The sequence below is a fragment of the Notothenia coriiceps genome, unplaced genomic scaffold (assembly GCF_000735185.1).
Source record: "Notothenia coriiceps isolate Sejong01 unplaced genomic scaffold, NC01 NC01_scaffold00030446, whole genome shotgun sequence".
NCBI classification, from domain to species: Eukaryota; Metazoa; Chordata; class Actinopteri; order Perciformes; family Nototheniidae; genus Notothenia; species Notothenia coriiceps.
Window position 1 is genome coordinate 21,962 of NW_011363147.1, and position 18,505 is coordinate 40,466.

Below are 18,505 nucleotides of genomic sequence, written 5' to 3' on the forward strand. Positions count from 1 at the left end.
TTACAAGTAAAAGTCCTGCATTCAAAATTGTACTTGGAGAAACTCCCTCAGAGGGAAACTCTGGATTTTAGCCTTTGCAGACCATTCACATGCACACAAACCGATACAACACACTACAGGAAAGGGGAGACCCCAAAAAGCACAATAGGGCCTCCTCAAAGCTCGGCTTTTTGAGTTCTAAATTGTAAAGGGTGTGAAGCTGTATCAGTCTTGTACCTATATAGCAGGTATTTATTGTCATTTGTGTGACTGTGTTCTGTCAATACACACGGATTATGTGACATTTTGTTCCATCATTTCACTTCTCTTGGAAGATGGGCTTCTTTTAAAGGACTTCTCTCCCCCTCTGCCTTTGAGTGTCCCCCACTCTACAGTACGTATGTCTTTTATGTCCATTCAGTGTTTCACTCATAATTCCTCCTTCAAATGAGAGAGACTGCCTGTAAAAGATGCATTTAGACACTGTCATTGTTTAAAGGAGACCTATCATGCTATATTTGAATAATATATTGTAGGGCCATAGCTATATAAGGCATATTTATACGTTTTTTTTTCAAAATACCAAACAGATCATGCATTTTAGCCATTTTGCTCTCCTCCACCCTGTCTTTGCATGCGCTGCAGCTGACCACGCCCCCCTGCAAAGGAGGGGGCCGAGTTACGAGCCATGTTACCATGCTGTTACCATGCTGTTACCATGCTGTTACCATGCTGTTACCATGTTGTTACCATGCTGTTACCATGCTGTTACCATGCTGTTACCATGCTGTTACCATGCCACGGCAACCTCTCATTCCCCTGATTGGTGGAGAGTTGGCCATATAGGCGGAGCTCCTCGTCACTGAGGTCACACTATTTTCAAATCTGTATCAGTCTGTATCAGATCCTTTAAAGCCCCGTTTTTAGAGATTTTGGGTATGGAGGAAAAGAGAGAGGGTTGTGTTTTCTGACACCTGGTGAGTTCCCTGACACACCGGGGACACATATTCATGTATAACAGACGTACAAAAGTGCATTTTGCATGATAGGTCCCCTTTAAGATGTTATCAGTGAATGTGAATCTATGTGTCGCCACGTGATGACCCTGACCTTGTTGCCGTTGTGCAGGCTCATGCTGCTGAGGGCCGACAGCTTGGCCTCCAGGCTGTGGTGTCCCGGATGCTGCTGGTGGAGCTGCTCCCTCTGGATCTGCTCCCTCATGCTCCGCGCCTCCTGGATGGCCTTCATCACCGCGTCCTGGTCCCCGAACAGGGCTGTGGAGTTGAGGCTGGACAGGATGTCTGGAGGAGGGGACAGGAGGGATTACAATTACAATGGGATGTCCCTTTGTAAAGACAAACAACAAAGAGGCTTAAAGACAAGACAAGAGGGATCATTTGAATATTGTATCTAATATTATACAGTATTTTATACCAAACAAACAAAGATGGCGCCGGCGATGATGGCTGCCGTGTCCTCTCAAACTCTGCCTTTTTTTTCGTTTTATTAAGTGTTTGATTACTTTTCGTTGTGTACATTCTATTTTATTTTATGTACTTCTGTTTTATTGTGTTGCTTTGTTGGAGGAGCCCGTGACCTAAGATTGTCCTTGTCATAACTACACCGTAACTATGTACACATGATGACAATAAAAGCCTAGAATCTTGACTCTTGAACAAGTAGGACACACATTTTTTGAATATGAATATTGTTATGAAAATCAGTCCTGGTATTCCTTTTGAATCTTTGCAAATCAAGTACAGTAAATTGTAAAAGACCTCTCAGAAAATCTTGCAGAATAGCTCTACATAGTTTGCAGCTTTTTGTAAAATGTCTTTGTAATATTTGAACAAAGCTTGTATAGTCACCTGGATAGCAACTGTTCTTTAAATACTGATTTGCAGGTCGTCAAAGCTTTTGAGAAAAATGCCGTTAATCCAGAACTGTAACTCATAAAAACCCTAGCTTGCTGAATGTGGTTTCATGTTGCTTGATGTGCAATATCAGGCAAGTGATAAGCACCAAATACTTAGAATGTCTGCACACACATTCCTTTGAAAGAATATTTACAGATCCGTGTGAGCTGGTATTTTTCCAAACCTTTAATGGGGCTAAATATCTCTTAAGTTGTTTTCCAATCCACTTGTGTCTAAACATGTCACCCCACCCCCCACTTGTTTATGTGCTTCACACTTTTGCCACCCATTTTGATGCCCATTTGAAGAATAAGGAGAAAAAAATAAAAGGATGCGATGTTTCCGTCGCCCTCTTCGTTTAATTAGCAGACGAGTAGGAAGCACTGTAATGCTTGGGTGGCCGTTAACATGGGCAAAAAATAACTTTGCAGGGAACACAAGCGTCGCGTCCTCAAAGCCACTCCAGAGGAGCTGAAATTGTTTTCTGGGGGGTTATAATGAGAGGGTTCAGATTGGCCTTAATAACAGATAGCAGAGGTAGGGGCATAAAAGGTCTAGCGCGGGCAGACAATGATGTGAGGAAGCTCTTAAAAAGCAAATAACGTGTGCTGGGTTTCACTGCTTCCGCTGCTGGGGTTTTCATTGGGGCTAAATACAGGGCTTTGGACTCCTGTAAAAACACACACACGCAAACACACACACACACACACACACACACACACACACACACACACACGCAGGTCTCCTCGTGGGTTGAGGTGTCTGCAGTCTATCGGTTTGTCTGTGTGTGGCGGCGTGGGGCAGGGAGGTGTCTGGGTGGGTGATGTTTTTGTTTTTCCGGTTGGAGGGAAGAAATAGTTTCACGCTGGAGCGAGGAAATGTTTGCTCTGGATGGATGTACAGTGCAGATGGGAACAATACTTTGGTGTGTGAGTGTTTGTTTGTGTGTGAGTGCGTCAGTGTTTCCCCTCTGAGTTCGTAGTTGGCATGGCGAAGCAGCGTTTAGTCCGTGTGATTCTTATTGAACATGTCAGTGAAGCCAATTCTAATGAGTTTATTTTCAGCGCTGCTTTGCTTGGTGGCCCATTCTGTGTCCCCAGTGTTGAAGAAACGCTGTGTGTGGAAAAGTGTGTGTGTTTGGGGAGTAACTGGTTCCATGATTATAACATGAATAGGTAACCTTTTACCCTTACAGCAGGATTAGAGTTCTACAAAAAAAAGAGCATAGCGTTTGTTGTAAAAGGATCAGATTTAGATTTAGTCTACTGTTCTGGAGGTTGATACTTTCAGTGTGAATCCATACGCCTACTGCCTGCATTTGCTTTACGGTTTCACTTTCTTTGGTTCATATATTCTTTTTTTTCTTCCCACCGTGTTTGTAACGTACCCAGAGAGGTGTTCCTGCCCATGTTGGCGATGGGGCTGGGGATGCGGCCCTTGCCCATGCCTGAGGGGCTGGTCTTGTGTCCGGAGTACAGACTCTGTGTCGGGGACGTCGGGGAGCGAAGAGGCTCGGCTGTCTTGGGTCTGGCTGAGAGGTTCAATGGCTGTGTGGATCCTTCCTCCTGTAGATAGTGGAGGCAAGAGTGTTACAGAGGACATATTATGCTTACAGTCTGCTCTGATTGGTTAGCTGGCCGGCTCTGATGCCTTTGCAGACCATTTACATGCATAAAAACCTTTACAACACGCTACAGGAAAGGGAAAACCCCAAAAAGCATACAGTAATACTGTAATAGGGTCTCTTCAAATGGATCAGCTTATCACAGTTTTGTGTTTTCATACACTTGTTCCAACAATCTAACCCTGTCTGCGGTAAAACACTTTGATAGGCGATATGTTGATGGTATGCTTAAGGACAGTGATTGGCTTCAGCCACCCCCTCAATACTGGCCCAATTTCAAGAAATGTTCTCCCTATTAGCCAATTATACACCACGAACATCGGAAAATAGGTTTTAGGTGGAAAAATACGGAAATTACCCGTTCAAGAATGCGAATCATTTGGGATACAGGCCTGCCAACGGTGTCACGCTACTCCAATCATTGACTCTGTGTGAGCAGTTCACCATGAAACTGAGTAATACAGCAACACAGGTGTGGAAGAAGAAGACTGCTTCCAATCAAATATTGAAATTTTTTTTTTTTAAACTTTGCAAATGTGTTGCCAGCACACTAGAAGCTTCAGATTGTGTAGAAGCGCATTTGTTGGTCACCAGTGGAAATGTATTCTCAATTTAAGATGACGACAGCCGCTGACTTTCAATATGTCCCAATCATCCTTTGAAGTGCTTTTAAATACTTAAATGTCTAACCAGTCATCCCTATCAGGGGTTTGCCCTTAAATAAATAAATTCCACTGCTAACCTCTGTGAACAAGACAGTTAAGAAAAGCTGCAGAGTACTTTCTTTTCCAAACAATGGGACCTTTGTGCAAATCCTCTATTCCTTATCGAATGTTCACGACCACATTGATCCGCATAAGGAAAAGGAAAAGGAAAAGTTGTGTAACGCACTTCAACAGGGCTCTAGTGTTGGCAGCAAACGCTGTAATGAACATGGATCTAATTTGGAGCTTCAGCCGAGGGAGAGGTGTTGAGAAGGAAGGGAGTTTAGAAGATGGAGAAAAAAGGGGTGGGGAGTCAGGCTGCGGGTGGCATGCCAAAGTGAGGGGTGGGTTGAGCAGAGGATGGGGAGTTTGGGAGCCGAGCACTACTGTTGGAGTGCGGTGAGCTCTGACGCCGGTCTATTGTGACGCCGGGTGCAGCTGTGCCACACACACACACACACACACACACACACACACACACACACACACACACACACACACATGGCTTCCATTACTGCCTCGTCGCCGAGTTAAGATGAGGCGTACGCTCTCTCCACTGAAGGAGTCTGGGATCCTGCCAAACAGCAGCCAGCGCCAGTGTCGTGTGTGTGTGTGTGTGTGTGTGTGTGTGTGTGTGTGTGTGTGTGTGTGTGTGTGTGTGTGTGTGTGTGTATCAGTGTTTGACTTTTAAATAAGCTGTTTCTAATTGTCGGTAAAGAGTATAACGGGGCCACGCTCCATTTGTTGTTTCAACAACCCCCACATTTCCAGCCTCTCACTTTTTACGTAAACTGATCATCATCATTATTATTCTTGTGTGTTTTCCTATCATAAATATTCTGAACTCACTGTTTCCTTTCACTCAAGGCGATGTTTGTTACTTCACACCATAGAGACACTGTATTTTCCCCTGACACTGTACATATATCTAATTCGTAGTTGCTTGTTTCTGGAAAAGAGTCAACATGATACAACTTTCTTTGCCTTCTGCTTCTTTGTCCATCTTGTAAATTAAACTTGTCAGACGCATTTTTAATAATCATTTTTGAATTATATTAACAGCTCTGACATTTCACACAAATCCTTTTACATCATTTGCAACACTGGACGCACCTTAATGTGAGTGATAGGACTGGATGATCGCTTGTCGTTCTTCAGGTTGGAGGGGGAGAGGGGGCCGGAGGAGATGTGAGCCTGTGGGAGGGGGGCCATCTTGGGTCCTGGGGACATCTGCATGGTTGCCAGCTGGGCGGCATACAGCTGCTGCAAAGAGGGAAGAAAACCCACAGTCTATTAAAAACCAGCAGCTTTCCTTCTCCTTCCTCTCGTCTCCTTCACCCTTAATACTGTGTTTGTTCTGTATCCTGCTCCTTGCATCTTCTGAGGTAAGATGGCGGTGTGTCCGACCCAAACACACGCATTATTTACATGGAAACAAAAGTCCACCTTGACACCTCTTTCAGTTTCCAAAAGAAATGGAAGATGTCTTTGACAAGTATTTATCAGGAGGCTTTCCAACCAAACATCTACTTTTAAAAACAATTCATCCATCTTTGACACTTATTCATTCAGCAGACGCTCAGTAAAGCTTGAGTATCGTATTTGTAATGAAGCCAGACACAAGCTAGAATAACGTCAAATAACATTTCAATGATTGAATCTAACCCTTTTTAATATATCTATCTATAAAATTGGATATCTATTTCCGTGGTTCTCCAGAAATATGAATATTATGGCAAGGCAAGTTTATTTATATAGCACCTTTCAAACCAGGGCCATTCAAAGTGCTTTACAAAAAATGAAAGACATTAAGAAAATGGCATTTAAAATCAGTCATTAAAAAGAAAAGATTATAAAATAAACATTAAAAGAAAAAATACTTTCCATTAAAGCACGGAGACTCAGTGTCGCTACGAATAAAAGTCGTATTTATTTTTTTATTTTTTTAAACAAGGTGAACCACAATGAAAATAAGCGCTAGGCAAGTTCTGTTTTTCTTATTGCATAATCTAATAAAGTCTCTGTGTTCACAGCAGAGCCACTAATAAAATAGGTATTATTCAAAATGGTTAAAATAGCAAGAGTACTTTACGAATCTTAAAAACACTTTGTCACATTTTGTTATTCTTTGATGGACAATTCAAACAATTCTCAATAACTTAGACAAATAGTGAACAATCATTTACGAGTGGGTGATGTCATTATGCAATTACTTATTATTCGTGAGTCAATTGTAAAACACTTGAAAATAATGTAAAAATAACAGAAAACTATCAAATAAAGAAAGACTTGTTAAGCGTGGGCAATTTGCCTTCACGGTTGGACGAAACATTACATTTTGCAAGAAAAACTGCACAGATTTTTCCATCCAACGAAAATCAAAGAGTCAAACGCTCGGCCCAGTCCAGGGTCTTCTAAATCAAAGTTAGCTAGCCAGACAAACCGCTGCCTGAAACCACTGTCAACCCCTGTCTAAATGCATTGGAGTGTGAGAGCTGGAGTATCAAAGCGCTGTCCTCAGGAAAACCACCCAGACGTGCTGGCCTTCACTCAGACTCCCTCCTCTCTTTCCGCTCGTTTCATTACTCTCACCTCATCTATACTCTCCCCCCTGTTCTCCTTCTCTCTTTTGTTCCCTCCTTTGATCTTCCTCTGACGGTTTCCCTTTTTACTCTGTCTCCAAAATCAATCTTCATATCTTCTCCAACCCTCACCATCTCTGTGTCCAGTGGTGTGAAGTAACTTTTACTCGAGTAAAAGAACATAGGATTAAAAAACTAATGTCACAACAGGACTTATAAAAAAGCTTGTCCATGCTTTTATCTTTAGTAGACTCGACTACTGCAATAGTGTGTTCACAGGGCTGACGAAGAAATCCATCAGAAAGCTGCAGCTGATTCAGAACGCCGCTGCTCGAGTCCTCACTAACATTAAAAGAGTGGATCACATCAGTCCGGTTCTGAAATCTTTACACTGGCTTCCAGTCGGTCAAATAATTAATTTTAAAGTACTATTGCTAGTTTTTAAATCATTACATGGTTTAGGACCAAAGTATATGGTTGATCTCCTACATAATTACGAACCATCCAGGAGTCTCAGGTCTCCTGGGACGGGTCTGCTATCGGTTCCGAGAGTAAACACAAAACATGGAGCAGCTGTTAGGCTGTGCGGGCCCCCCCGACACTTCTGGAACAAACTGCCCGAAAACATGCACGTCCGCAGAAACGCTTACTATTTTTAAATCGAGACTGAAAACATATCTTTTTGCCGCTGCTTTTAATTGAGCTGCTCATATTCACACTACAGTATGCCATTTAAACATGTATTGTATACCTGTGGTGTTATTATTCATATAATGTGTTTTTACTGTATTTATTCAGAAAAAGTATTTTAATTTGTTTTGTAAAGCACTTTGAATTGTCGCGTGCTGAAAAGTGCTATATGAATAAACTTGCCTTACCTTGCCTTACTGTACTTAAGTACAATTTTGAGTACTTTATAATAATTGTTTTATCTTTAATACTTTTTTATGCATGCTTCTTAGCTAACATTAAGCTGTCCTTAGCTCTTTTCTGCTGTAACAATGTACATTTCCCCTCTGTGGGACTAATAAAGGGATTCTGATTCTGAGGTACTTGTACCTACTTGAGTATTTCAATGTGTTGCTACTGTGTACTTCTACTCCACTACATTTCAGAGGTAAATCGTGTACTTTTAGTCCACTACACGTATTCAATACCTTTAGTTACTTCACAGATGTGGATGAATGATGTGAAATATAATCAAGTGTTAAATCAGACTTTAGTTCCACCTGGAGTAAATCCACAAGCTACCCTGCAGTATACAGAGTCATTCAGACTAGCTGCTCCTTTACCAGCTTTGAGAACACTTTCATGATCAATCATTATAAAACATATCATATTATTCTGGAATGCACCAATCTGCACAATGACTACTTTTACTTTTGGTACTTAAAGTATATTTTGATGCTGATACATCTGTACCTTTATAACATTTACGCGTATCAGAGTATTCCTACACTCTGGTACTTCTTCTTTTACTTAAGTTCAACATCTGAGTACTTCTCCCTCTTCTGTCTGTGTCTTTTCTCTCTCTGTTTTTACTATCTGCCCCCGCAGTCTGAACGGCCCCCAGTGTTGTGAGATCTGATTTCCCTGTAGTCAAAACTGCAAAGCCTCCTGGGACCTGAGATCCACAAGCAAAGATGGTGAAAAAGAGAGAAAGTGAGGGGGGCGGGGGGGTTGATAGAGAGTGTTGCGCTGCAGACACACGAGACCACCGTCGCTTTACCGCCGGAGAGCCAGGGCTCAGCGGTCGGGGCCCAGAGAAATTGGCTGGCCCTCTTTCCACTTCTCTTTCGAAGCGATATTAAACACAAACAGAAGGGGCCTCGCCGTTGAAACAAAGCCCTGATGTCACGGCGCTTATTTTCCTTGGAAGGCAACAGGAGTGCTCTGGCCAACCCCTGGCGATATGAGACCCCCGTAAGAATGTGCCGTGAATGGCTGGTGGTGAGGCCTCTCGCGTCAATCAAGCCCACCGCAGAGTTACTTCTGGTGATGCCTGATATTCTTACAGCTCTGAGGGGAGCAGGGCCGACACACCAGGCTTTGAGGTAAAACACACAGTTAGGGTCTCAGACTCCTGCACAAACACACACAGATACTGGGTGCAAAGTCAACACACTCACTGGTATTGTGCTGGTGGAAGAAGTACTCAGATGTTTAGGTAAAAGTAAAGTCAAGTAAATATCCTGCATTCAAAATGGTACTTAAGTAAAAGTACAAAAATACAGTATTAGCAGCAAAAACATTTATTTTAAACACGGCTTAGTTTGAATACTTGATTCTGATATTTTAGAGGTTGTTAATACTCGCTAACAGACCATTGCTGAGGAGGATCAAGGGACTATATGTAGTCATATCAATCCGCAGAAAGAAGTCCCGGGAATCTCAAATAACTCGTTATCCAAAGTCGCTTTTTCTGGTAAAAAATATATATACAATAATATAGCATTTTTATAATTAGTAATGCCTTAATGTATGTATTTTTCAATTTGAAGATGGTAAAGTATGAGATAACATTAATAACCTTTTCATACTGCCAGTTATCTCCATCCATAACATCACATCATAATGTGTTAAATGATTAAACGTGCTGGTATAAATAATAACAACCTGCAACTAGAAACCAATGTTGTCAAATAAATGGTATTATTAGAAAATACAATATGTGCTACTAAAATGAAATGGAGTAGAATTATAAATTCATATAAAATGGAAATACATGTACCTCAAGTATAGTATTTGTATACATTTACATAATTACTTACCACCACTTTCTGTGAGGGAACTGTTGAACAAACAAAAGGCGAAGAATAAGCTTGTACCTTTTTTTGTACTCTGAGACAAACTGAGATTGATTGGTGACAAGGGAAGGCTAATGTGCAGCGTAAACAACCCCAACCAGAGCTCTCGCCATTCAGTCAACCCCCGAGGGAACACAATGCCGCAATTTCCCAAATTACACATTGACAAAGAGGATGGCGCGAGTGCTAATTTGACTAATATCCACATGATTAGTCCGTCATTTCTGGCCTTCCTGATCATCATAAGGTTTTAAAACGTCTACTTTGGCCAGGAAGCAGAGAAAAGGCGATATCGTTCTAGTTTCAGTGTGGGCAGCGCTGTCCGGACTGCTGTATTGTGGTGCCAAAAAACCTCCTCTGAGCTCAGGCCAACCTGTCCCATTAGGACTGAGTGGAGAATCCCTTTAGCCGGCCTCTTTTAGTGTCGAGCTGCTATCGATCTCAGGAGTACACAAAACAAATGAGGTTTTTGTCTTTTTCAGCAGGTTTCCGTTAGGAGGAGGAGGAGGAGGGAGAAATGGATCGACTGCCACTAAGCTGGCCCACACAGAGGGAGGATGGAAGCTAAATATTGCACTTGGAGGCTCACTCTGCATCCAAGACAGTGAAAGGGAAACATCGAGAAGCAGGCTGCATAAAGACAATCTCACTTCCACTTCTCTTTTGTGGAGCAGATGCTTAGTTTTGTAAGTCGAGACAAACAAAATTGATTGCCTTCCAATCATTGTCATCTCTTTATGAAAAGAAAGTCGTGACATGGTGTATTCCTCACTGTCGTCTCCACGCCTCAAACACAGGAACAGAAACAGGGAGAAACATAGAGAGTGACAACGAGAGATGTCTTGAGATGATTTCAACAAAAAGGTCGGCTAAGCAGCTGTATTTCACTCGATAAAGGAGGCCTCTCTTCAGCAGGAATCCTCTGCTTGTGAAGGGGTCTGCTCAGAGGCTCTGGAAACAATTGGTCTGATCGAGTTCCCGCGCTGATAGCACGACAATGTGCTATCGAAACTCTCATGTCAGGTTATGATGGGTCAAGTACCATCAGACAGTGTCTGGCAAACTTTTGAAAGATGTGTTCAATTAATTGAGGTATAAAACAAAGTAAATTATTGCTTTTAATGTCTGAACCTGTCTTTTCCAATGTTTTTTGTGATTTGGTAAATCTGCAGCATTTGTATATTTACTGTTCAGAGACTTTTATTTTGAAATCGACTCTAAATGTTTCCTTTTCCTGTTTATGCCTTTGCGCTTGTTAGTTGGGAAGCTGCTGTTATAATGTTTATGTGGCACAATGACTTACTTCTCTCTCCTTTTTATGGCATTGCATTATTTATGTAATGATACAAATAGCTGTGGTCAGTTGGCTGCTAAACCTACTCTTTTTAGCTTGTCCACAACTTGTGGCCTTAGGCGCTAAGCTAACTTGCTAAGGTAATAAGTTAGCCTTGCAAGCTAGCTCTGTATTGATGTGTACAGACAGTACATTTGGGTTTAAGTGTTGTAACACATGGTTACTGCAGCACTATAGACAGAATGTATATATTTGACTGTACTTTAATGCTTAAAGCGGACCATCAGTAATTATTCTCACACATTTATTTATTTTCTTATGCTTCATTTCAGAAACTACATTCTGTCGTTAGTTCTCCCGCATTCATTCACTCGGTCGATAATTCTTGAACATCATGATGATGAACTATTTATTTAACCTGTGCTCTACAAGTAAAGACTTTAGTACATCTGATGAACCATTGAAAGGTCCAATATCCAATTCACACTGCCTGAGAAAATGCTCCTCTGTATTTAAAGTCCTTGCCCACCTGACCATCAGTGCCTGCTCTCTGCCTGAAGGGTGTCTACGGGGCAGAACAACAAAACATCTGGAAGAGTCTCGCTACAACATCTGTCCATCCTTTGCTCAACAAATATCTAGGTTTGATGCCAGCCGGTGTGTACTTGACCTCAGTACGTAGCGGAGGAGATTGCTAGCGTAGAACTAACATGGTGTAACTGTGTATTTATAACGCTTTTTTTTATAGGCTAATGCACAGTTTCACACACCAGAGAAGAGGCCGTTCTGAAGGGAAGCGTAACTGAGACTAATAAGTCAAACATACTAAAAAACAAACAAGATCTCAGTGTACACTCAACTGCCATGTCAATACATTACCATCGCCTTTACAGTAGAGTACAGTACAGTTAAATAACAACTTAGTGACTTAGTTATTTTACAAGCAGCAAAGGGAAAACTCCTCGTATTAATTAGTGATTANTACCAAATCACAAAAAACATTGGAAAAGACAGGTTCAGACATTAAAAGCAATAATTTACTTTGTTTTATACCTCAATTAATTGAACACATCTTTCAAAAGTTTGCCAGACACTGTCTGATACTTGACCCATCATAACCTGACATGAGAGTTTTGATAGCACATTGTCGTGCTATCAGCGTGGGAACTCGATCAGACCAATTGTTTCCAGAGTACAGTACAGTTAAATAACAACTTAGTGACTTAGTTATTTTACAAGCAGCAAAGGGAAAACTCCTAGTATTAATTGGTGATTAATGACTTTAATGCATTCAACTACATCAATTAAACCATACGTTCCCCCAATAGATTCTATATGATATACTGTAAGTACAGTCTTTTAAAGAGTGCAGCAGCACATTTGGTCTCAGTTCACATATCACTAACATGACAAGCTGCAAACAGCACAGAGTCAAAGGCTCAAGGCTCGAGGCAAAGGCAAGAGACAGCTCTCATGCGTGATTAATAAGTCATGAGTAAAGACACAAGAAGTGAGATAGCATGGCTCTGGGTTTAAGAAAAACATCCACTTTCACTAATTGTGACATTCTCCATCCTGTCGCTGTCCCTCACCTCCGGATAGGCAGAGCAAATGAAAAGAGCAGAGCCGTTGTTGGGAAAGAGAGAGACACTGTGGCACTACTGCGTAACCACGATGGCTTCATGAAGAGCAAAGGGCTTTAAGATAGTGGCAATCAAGAGAAAACAAGCACCACACCAAAGGCTATGTCTACAACTAGTTACAAGACAAGATGCATCAGTGTGTGATGGATTGTCATGAGTTCGCTGTATGGTGAGAAATCAAACCACGACTCAGCTATCTAAAACTGTTTGGGTAGGAGCCCTTCATGGACTAAAAGGTTACATGCTAAAGTCCAACAAGAACTTAATGACGTTATTTCAATGACATATCGCGTTGGACTTATTCCTTAGTTTGAGTGTTTAACAAGAAAGCGCCTTCAAATTTGTTTGTGATTCTTACAAAGTTCTGCAATGTTTGGAATAACAGAAACCGTTTTATAGATTGACAAATTGCTCAATTACTAACAAATTTCCTGAGGGGAACCCTGTGGTTGTGGACCTTTCCCACACACCAACATGCAGCTCACACACCGCAAAGACACTCCGAAATGAGACAAACTATACGCTAAGACTTGTCTATACAGGTATAGAGGGGTTAGGGGGAGGTGTTGATTCAATTCAAGCAGCAGAACTGTATCATTTTCACAAAGTATGCATTAATTGCGAGGCGTTTAGACTGAGTAGCAGTAGGCCTACACCATGCAGGTGTTTTTATTGTATCCATTCTCTCTTGATTCTGTACGCTGTAAGCACTACTTTAGTACAAAGAAAGCTACTGGCACATTTTGGAGATTAAGACACAAACGAGTACAACCCATAAATCTCATCATGATTGCTTTTGGCGGAGGCATTGTTGTCAAAACAATGTCCAAACATGTGCTGGAAGCCAGCGCCTCCGTCTCACAAAATTCCTCAGATAATCATCCCATTTTTTCTCTCACGAACACTTCCCCGCGATCTGTGTCGATTTCAGCCAGCGCTGTGATGAGAAGCTTCCCCTTTCATTCACGTTCCTCTCCGCCTCTCATTCTCCATGTCTGAAGCAGTGTTTAAATGTGAATGAGTTTGTATCTCCGACATCATTCATCCTCTTACCTCTCACTCGTGCGAGAGGTAAGAGACTCTTTTGATCTTTTCAAAGCCAGGAGTGGAGATTCAGGCTCTGATTCCTCTCAGCACAGCACGGCGCTTTGCTAAGTCAATAGCGGCTAATGAGGGCCTCGGCAAGCAGAAACCACAATGCAAATTGAATAAACTGAGATAAGGATTCTTGTAACATCCAAAAGCCATGCCATGGTAATGACTGACATCATGAAGCGATATTGTTTGCCAGTGAAAAAGCTTTTGTTCGTGTCGCTGATAGAAAGGTGACGGGTTCGTGTTGTGAAATCCCAGACCTTCTTTAGGGAGAAGCGATCCCATTTTTCTTTTTGTTTCTTTTTTCCTTCTTTTGCAAATATGTTCTATGATAACCATTATGGATAAGTGCTATTCTCAAACCACAGGTGTCAAACGGCAATAAAATATTTGATGAATTGCCCGAGCCAGGTGTTGTGCTGGTGGGGCGGAATTCCTCGGTGATTTATCATCGCAGCTTTTGTCTGACACTGACAGGCAGCATATAGGAGGATTTGAGCTTCAACTTTAATCAACGCATCGTGTTATTTTATTGCAAAACTCATTAAAACAAATGTTGAAATAAACCTGTGATGTGAGCTGTCGAATGCATGTTGGAACTCCTCCAACTTACATCTGTCATAATTCAGATTTTATGGGTCTTTTGGGGAATATTTTCTATATTAGGTTCATTTTCAGATTCATATTTGTATTTAGCCCAGTCTGCTCTGATTGGTTAGCTGGCCGGCTCTGTTGTGATTGGGCAACCACTTAGAAATGTCCCGCCCCTTAGCCTATCACCCATTACATTACATGTTACTTGTTAGACCTTTTATCCAAAGCGACTCACATACTCAATACTGTGGGCAATCCCCACTGCGCCACACGCCTCCTATGTGTTGGAGCGCTAGCCAATAGAAGCGTGAGTGCTACATAGTGATGTCACTATGTCACCGAAGTAAGGAGTTCAATGGATCTTCTTTGGGAACTATGGGATTTTAGGCTTTGCAGACCATTGACATGCACACAAACCTACATAACTCACTACAGGGAAGGAGAAACCCCCAAAAGCATAATCGTGCCTCTTAAAGCTTTTACTGCAACAAAGGGCAGCTGATTATTGGTTTGTTGTAAAATAACCAATGTCAGGAATGGTATGAGTCAAAATATGATTTCAGTTTCTTATATTGTTAGTTTTTGCACTTTCGAGAGATCACACCGTGTTATTCCTCTCTTTGATTTCCTGTTGTTGCCATCGTGGCAGCCGTCATTTCTCATTCAAAACAGCTACTTCTTCTCTTTTGTGCTGCAATAAATCCACCAGACAGTCTGCAGGTTGCGTAACAGCCTTGGCATCTCTAACACATACACAAATGATCAAAACGTTTCATGCACCATGTATGGATTAAACCACAATTGTGTAGTTGAGTTGGCGGTGGCTGTGGAGCATTCTTTTTTTTACATACTTGAACTTGGGGCGAGGTTAGAACAAGTAGGAGTTTCATTTAGTTTGCCAATGTTTCTTATCTGTAATGTTTTTTCTATGTATCTACTCACTTTTGTACAATAGTCTTGGGTTATGGTCTGCTGGTTACACCCTCAGGTTTAGACGTGTACTTTCTCAGTGTTCAGACCCTCATGTCTTTGTTCCTGCTGCTGCTCTGAAACTCAGTTTCTGCTGAAGTTGTTTATTTGGTTGTGAAACACTCGAGTTATCAGCTATTGAAGAGGCACTTCTTCAGTTTGCTTTGTTGGCCTTTACTCCAACTCCAAAATTATGCAACCACTTTATGAAAAGATAACAAGTGAACGAAAACAGGCATAGTTTTCCTGGGTTCTCTAAAACAGTTTTTGAAGTGATTGAAGGTAAAACTAAATCATATATCACACGTAAATAGTGTCACACCCACTAACCATCCACACCCTTTGCACAACGTATACATCAAACAGACTGAGAAGAAGAAAGAAATAAGAGAGAGAGTGATGGAAAATAAAAGAATAATACAAAAATATAAAGGGAAACGATTTAATTAACCAAAAGAGTGACAGTTATGAAGAAAGAGACCAAGATTCAGAAATACTGCTGACAATAACCTTTTTTTTTTTTTTAAATGTAGCCAAGAAAATGAAAAAAGGCATTATTTCCTTTCTTTTCTAAGATTTTCCAGTGTGTTAACGCAGGTGGAAATAATGCATATGACACACAAATAGCATCACGCCCACTAACCCTTCACACCCTTTTTCTCCACTTGTACTGTATGTCAAACAGACTTAAGACTATGCACAGAAAGAAGAATTACAAAAGTAAAAAAAGTTAGGGCCAAATTAAGAAATATTGCTTAGAAAATCACTCACAAAAAGCTTAAAGGTGGGGTGGGTAAGTTTGAGAAACCGGCTCGAGATACACTTGTTGTTATATTCCATGGAATGCTCTTAACATCCTGATAACAATGAATATCTGAAGTGCTTTGACAAAAAATCCATAAAAAATGTCATCTGTGGAAGCCGTGGCGCTGTAAAAAGCACGACCAATCATCTGAGCCGGCCCGGCTAAAGTAACTGGATGGCCTACCTGCCTGTCAGCCTTCCATCTGTGCACAAACTTATCTCGCGCCCTCATTGGTCATGTGCGCGTTCGTGTGTGTTGGAGGAGGGGCTCTGTAAGGAAGTAGCGGTTGTGTATTTTCAAATTCTAGCGCACTCGAGCTGGTTCTAACCTACCCCACCTTTAACATGGCCGTGAAAGTCAATAAAAAAGGCATTATGTATTTCGTTTTCAAAGTTGTTGAGTTAACAAGAGGATGCAGATCAAAACAAACCACATATCACATGTAGAAAAGTCCATAAACCCTTCACACCCTTTTACCCCGATGAGATATCAACACGTTTCTGCTCTTATCTCCACTCCTTTTGTTGAGGGAATACATTACTCACCCTTTTTTAAACACACTATCATTTAAAATTTGGTGCAGCCCAATTAAAATCAAACATGTTCTCACTCCCTTAGCAGTGGCCGTTTCCAGATGTAGGGTTTGTTAGTATAATGTAGCTGATTCTCAGAGACCAGGTGTGTTCCTCTTACCTGCAGTTGTAATGGGCTGAGTCCAGATGCCGCTGCAGCTGCCATAGTAGATGGAATGAACTGCATGGGGTAATTCTCACCTGTTGAACAACCAAAACAAAACATTTTGTAGAGCGAGAAGGGAGGAGGGGGGGGGAGGCAGATACAGTATACCTCACAAGAGCTAACCTGATCTTTACCTTCGACCAAACTCTGTCTGTCTCTTTCTGTCTTTCCTGTCTTTTGTCTCGTCCTCTCTCTTTTTCTTGTGCTCATGTTTTTATTCATGCCAAATGAGTCACGAAGTGTTTTATTCAGAGGTTAATGACGCTCATTGTCGGTACACACGGGTGCTCGAGACACAGAGTTCAAGTCCAGTGCTCCCTCATCGGGATGCACTCATGGATGCATATACAAGCACTGCGTATAACCCCTACTGTTCGCCCCTAAAAGGCTTTCCATGTCCGAGCCTTTGTTGCAAACAGACCCAAGTAGAAGGAGAGCGAAGAATAATGGCTTTTTAATCAATTTCTTCATTTCTGTTTACGGCCTCATGGGAGAAAATGCTCACGCAGTATAAGCATAAACATGGATTATTGTATGGAGGCATGGCGGTGTCAGAAGAAAGGAACGTGTGAAGGACGAGGCGAAAGGAAAGAAAGCAAGTGGTGCTGCGAAGCCTTCAATATAAGACTTTTTTACCTGAAGTTTGTTTCTGTGAGACTGTGAGCTGTGTTTTGTTGCGCCTGTTTATACAAAATCCTTGTGGACTTCTGAACACACGCAGCATGCATTCAGTCCTTTAAGTGTGTTCTTGTGTCAAGGAATGCATGTGTTTTGTCTGTCTGCATCAACCATAAGCGTACATTGTTGGGTCGGTGGGTACCAGGAGAACATGTTGAAGAGTGTGTGTGTTGATGTGGTGTGTGTGAGAAAGTGTGAAATTTCATGTTGCAGATGTGTTGAGCAACTGACATGCTTTCAGCACGCCATAAAAGAGACATTCCAGTCCTCGCTGTGTCCAATGTATTGTTCCTGACGTGAACGAGCAGAGCTTGTAAATCTCTCCGCTCATTTCCAGAACATTCCTCACCTGACACACCTCATTAACATAGACTGGGATCCCAGTGTGTGTGTGTGTGTGCGTGTGCGTGTGCGTGTGCGTGTGCGTGTGCGTGTGTGTGTGTGTGAGAAAGAGAGAGAAATAGAGACTTGCTGTCCCTTTTGTAGTTTACGAGAACTGTCAGAGACGTAGGGCTTTTGTTTGAGGGGGGGGACTGTTTATCAAGAAAACATATATTTCCTTAACACTCGACAGCGCGTAATCCATCTTGGGCAATTGTTCAGTGTGTGTGTGTGTGTGTGTGTGTGTGTGTGTGTGTGTGTGTGTGTGTGTGTGTGTGTGTGTGTGTGTGTGTGTGTGTGTGTGTGTGTGTGTGTGTGTGTGTGTGTGTGTATACCTGGCTTGTAGGACATGCTCGGGGGGAAGAGGAAGCCCTGCTGTGCGGCAGCGGCAGCAGCCAGAGAGCGCTGGTCGTGAGGAAACACCGGGATCATCAGAGGAGGCATGTGACCCTGGACCTGAGAGGGAGAGAGAGAAATGTTTCAAGTATTTACACAAAACATGTCAAAAGAGGACAAGGTAAATAAAATTAACTTTACACACACACAACAACTCCGACACAAATGCTGAAAACAATGGGAGAAAAATGGAAAGTAAAGACAGATAGATAGATAGATAGATAGATAGATAGATAGATAGATAGATAGATAGATAGATAGATAGATAGATAGATAGATAGATAGATAGATAGATAGATA

The 18,505-nt window shown here is 41.7% G+C and overlaps 1 protein-coding gene across 1 annotated transcript; it reads right to left on the reverse strand.

Annotated features, from left to right (window-relative positions):
• Positions 1 to 1,009: 1,009 nt before the first annotated feature.
• On the reverse strand, positions 1,010 to 18,328 carry LOC104959550 (transcription factor SOX-6-like). Its single transcript, XM_010787455.1, has 5 exons — positions 18,145 to 18,328; positions 16,706 to 16,785; positions 5,337 to 5,486; positions 3,283 to 3,460; positions 1,010 to 1,280 (listed from the first exon to the last, which is right to left on the reverse strand). The coding sequence occupies exons 1-5, from the start codon at positions 18,251 to 18,253 to the stop codon at positions 1,036 to 1,038; spliced, it is 762 nt and encodes a 253-aa protein (XP_010785757.1). The 5' UTR covers positions 18,254 to 18,328; the 3' UTR covers positions 1,010 to 1,035.
• Positions 18,329 to 18,505: the final 177 nt, after the last annotated feature.

What these genes read in the sequence shown, in the direction of transcription:
- LOC104959550 (XM_010787455.1), bottom strand. Translation starts at nt 18,253, where the DNA reads ATGCCTCCTCTGATGATCCCGGTGTTTCCTCACGACCAGCGCTCTCTG. An exon ending in TCAGCCCATTACAACTGCAG is followed by an intron (nt 5,487 to 16,705) that starts GTAAGAGGAACA and finishes CCCTCTTTGCAG; the next exon opens with CAGCTGTATGCCGCCCAGCT. An exon ending in GGGCAGGAACACCTCTCTGG is followed by an intron (nt 1,281 to 3,282) that starts GTACGTTACAAA and finishes CCCCTCCTCCAG; the next exon opens with ACATCCTGTCCAGCCTCAAC.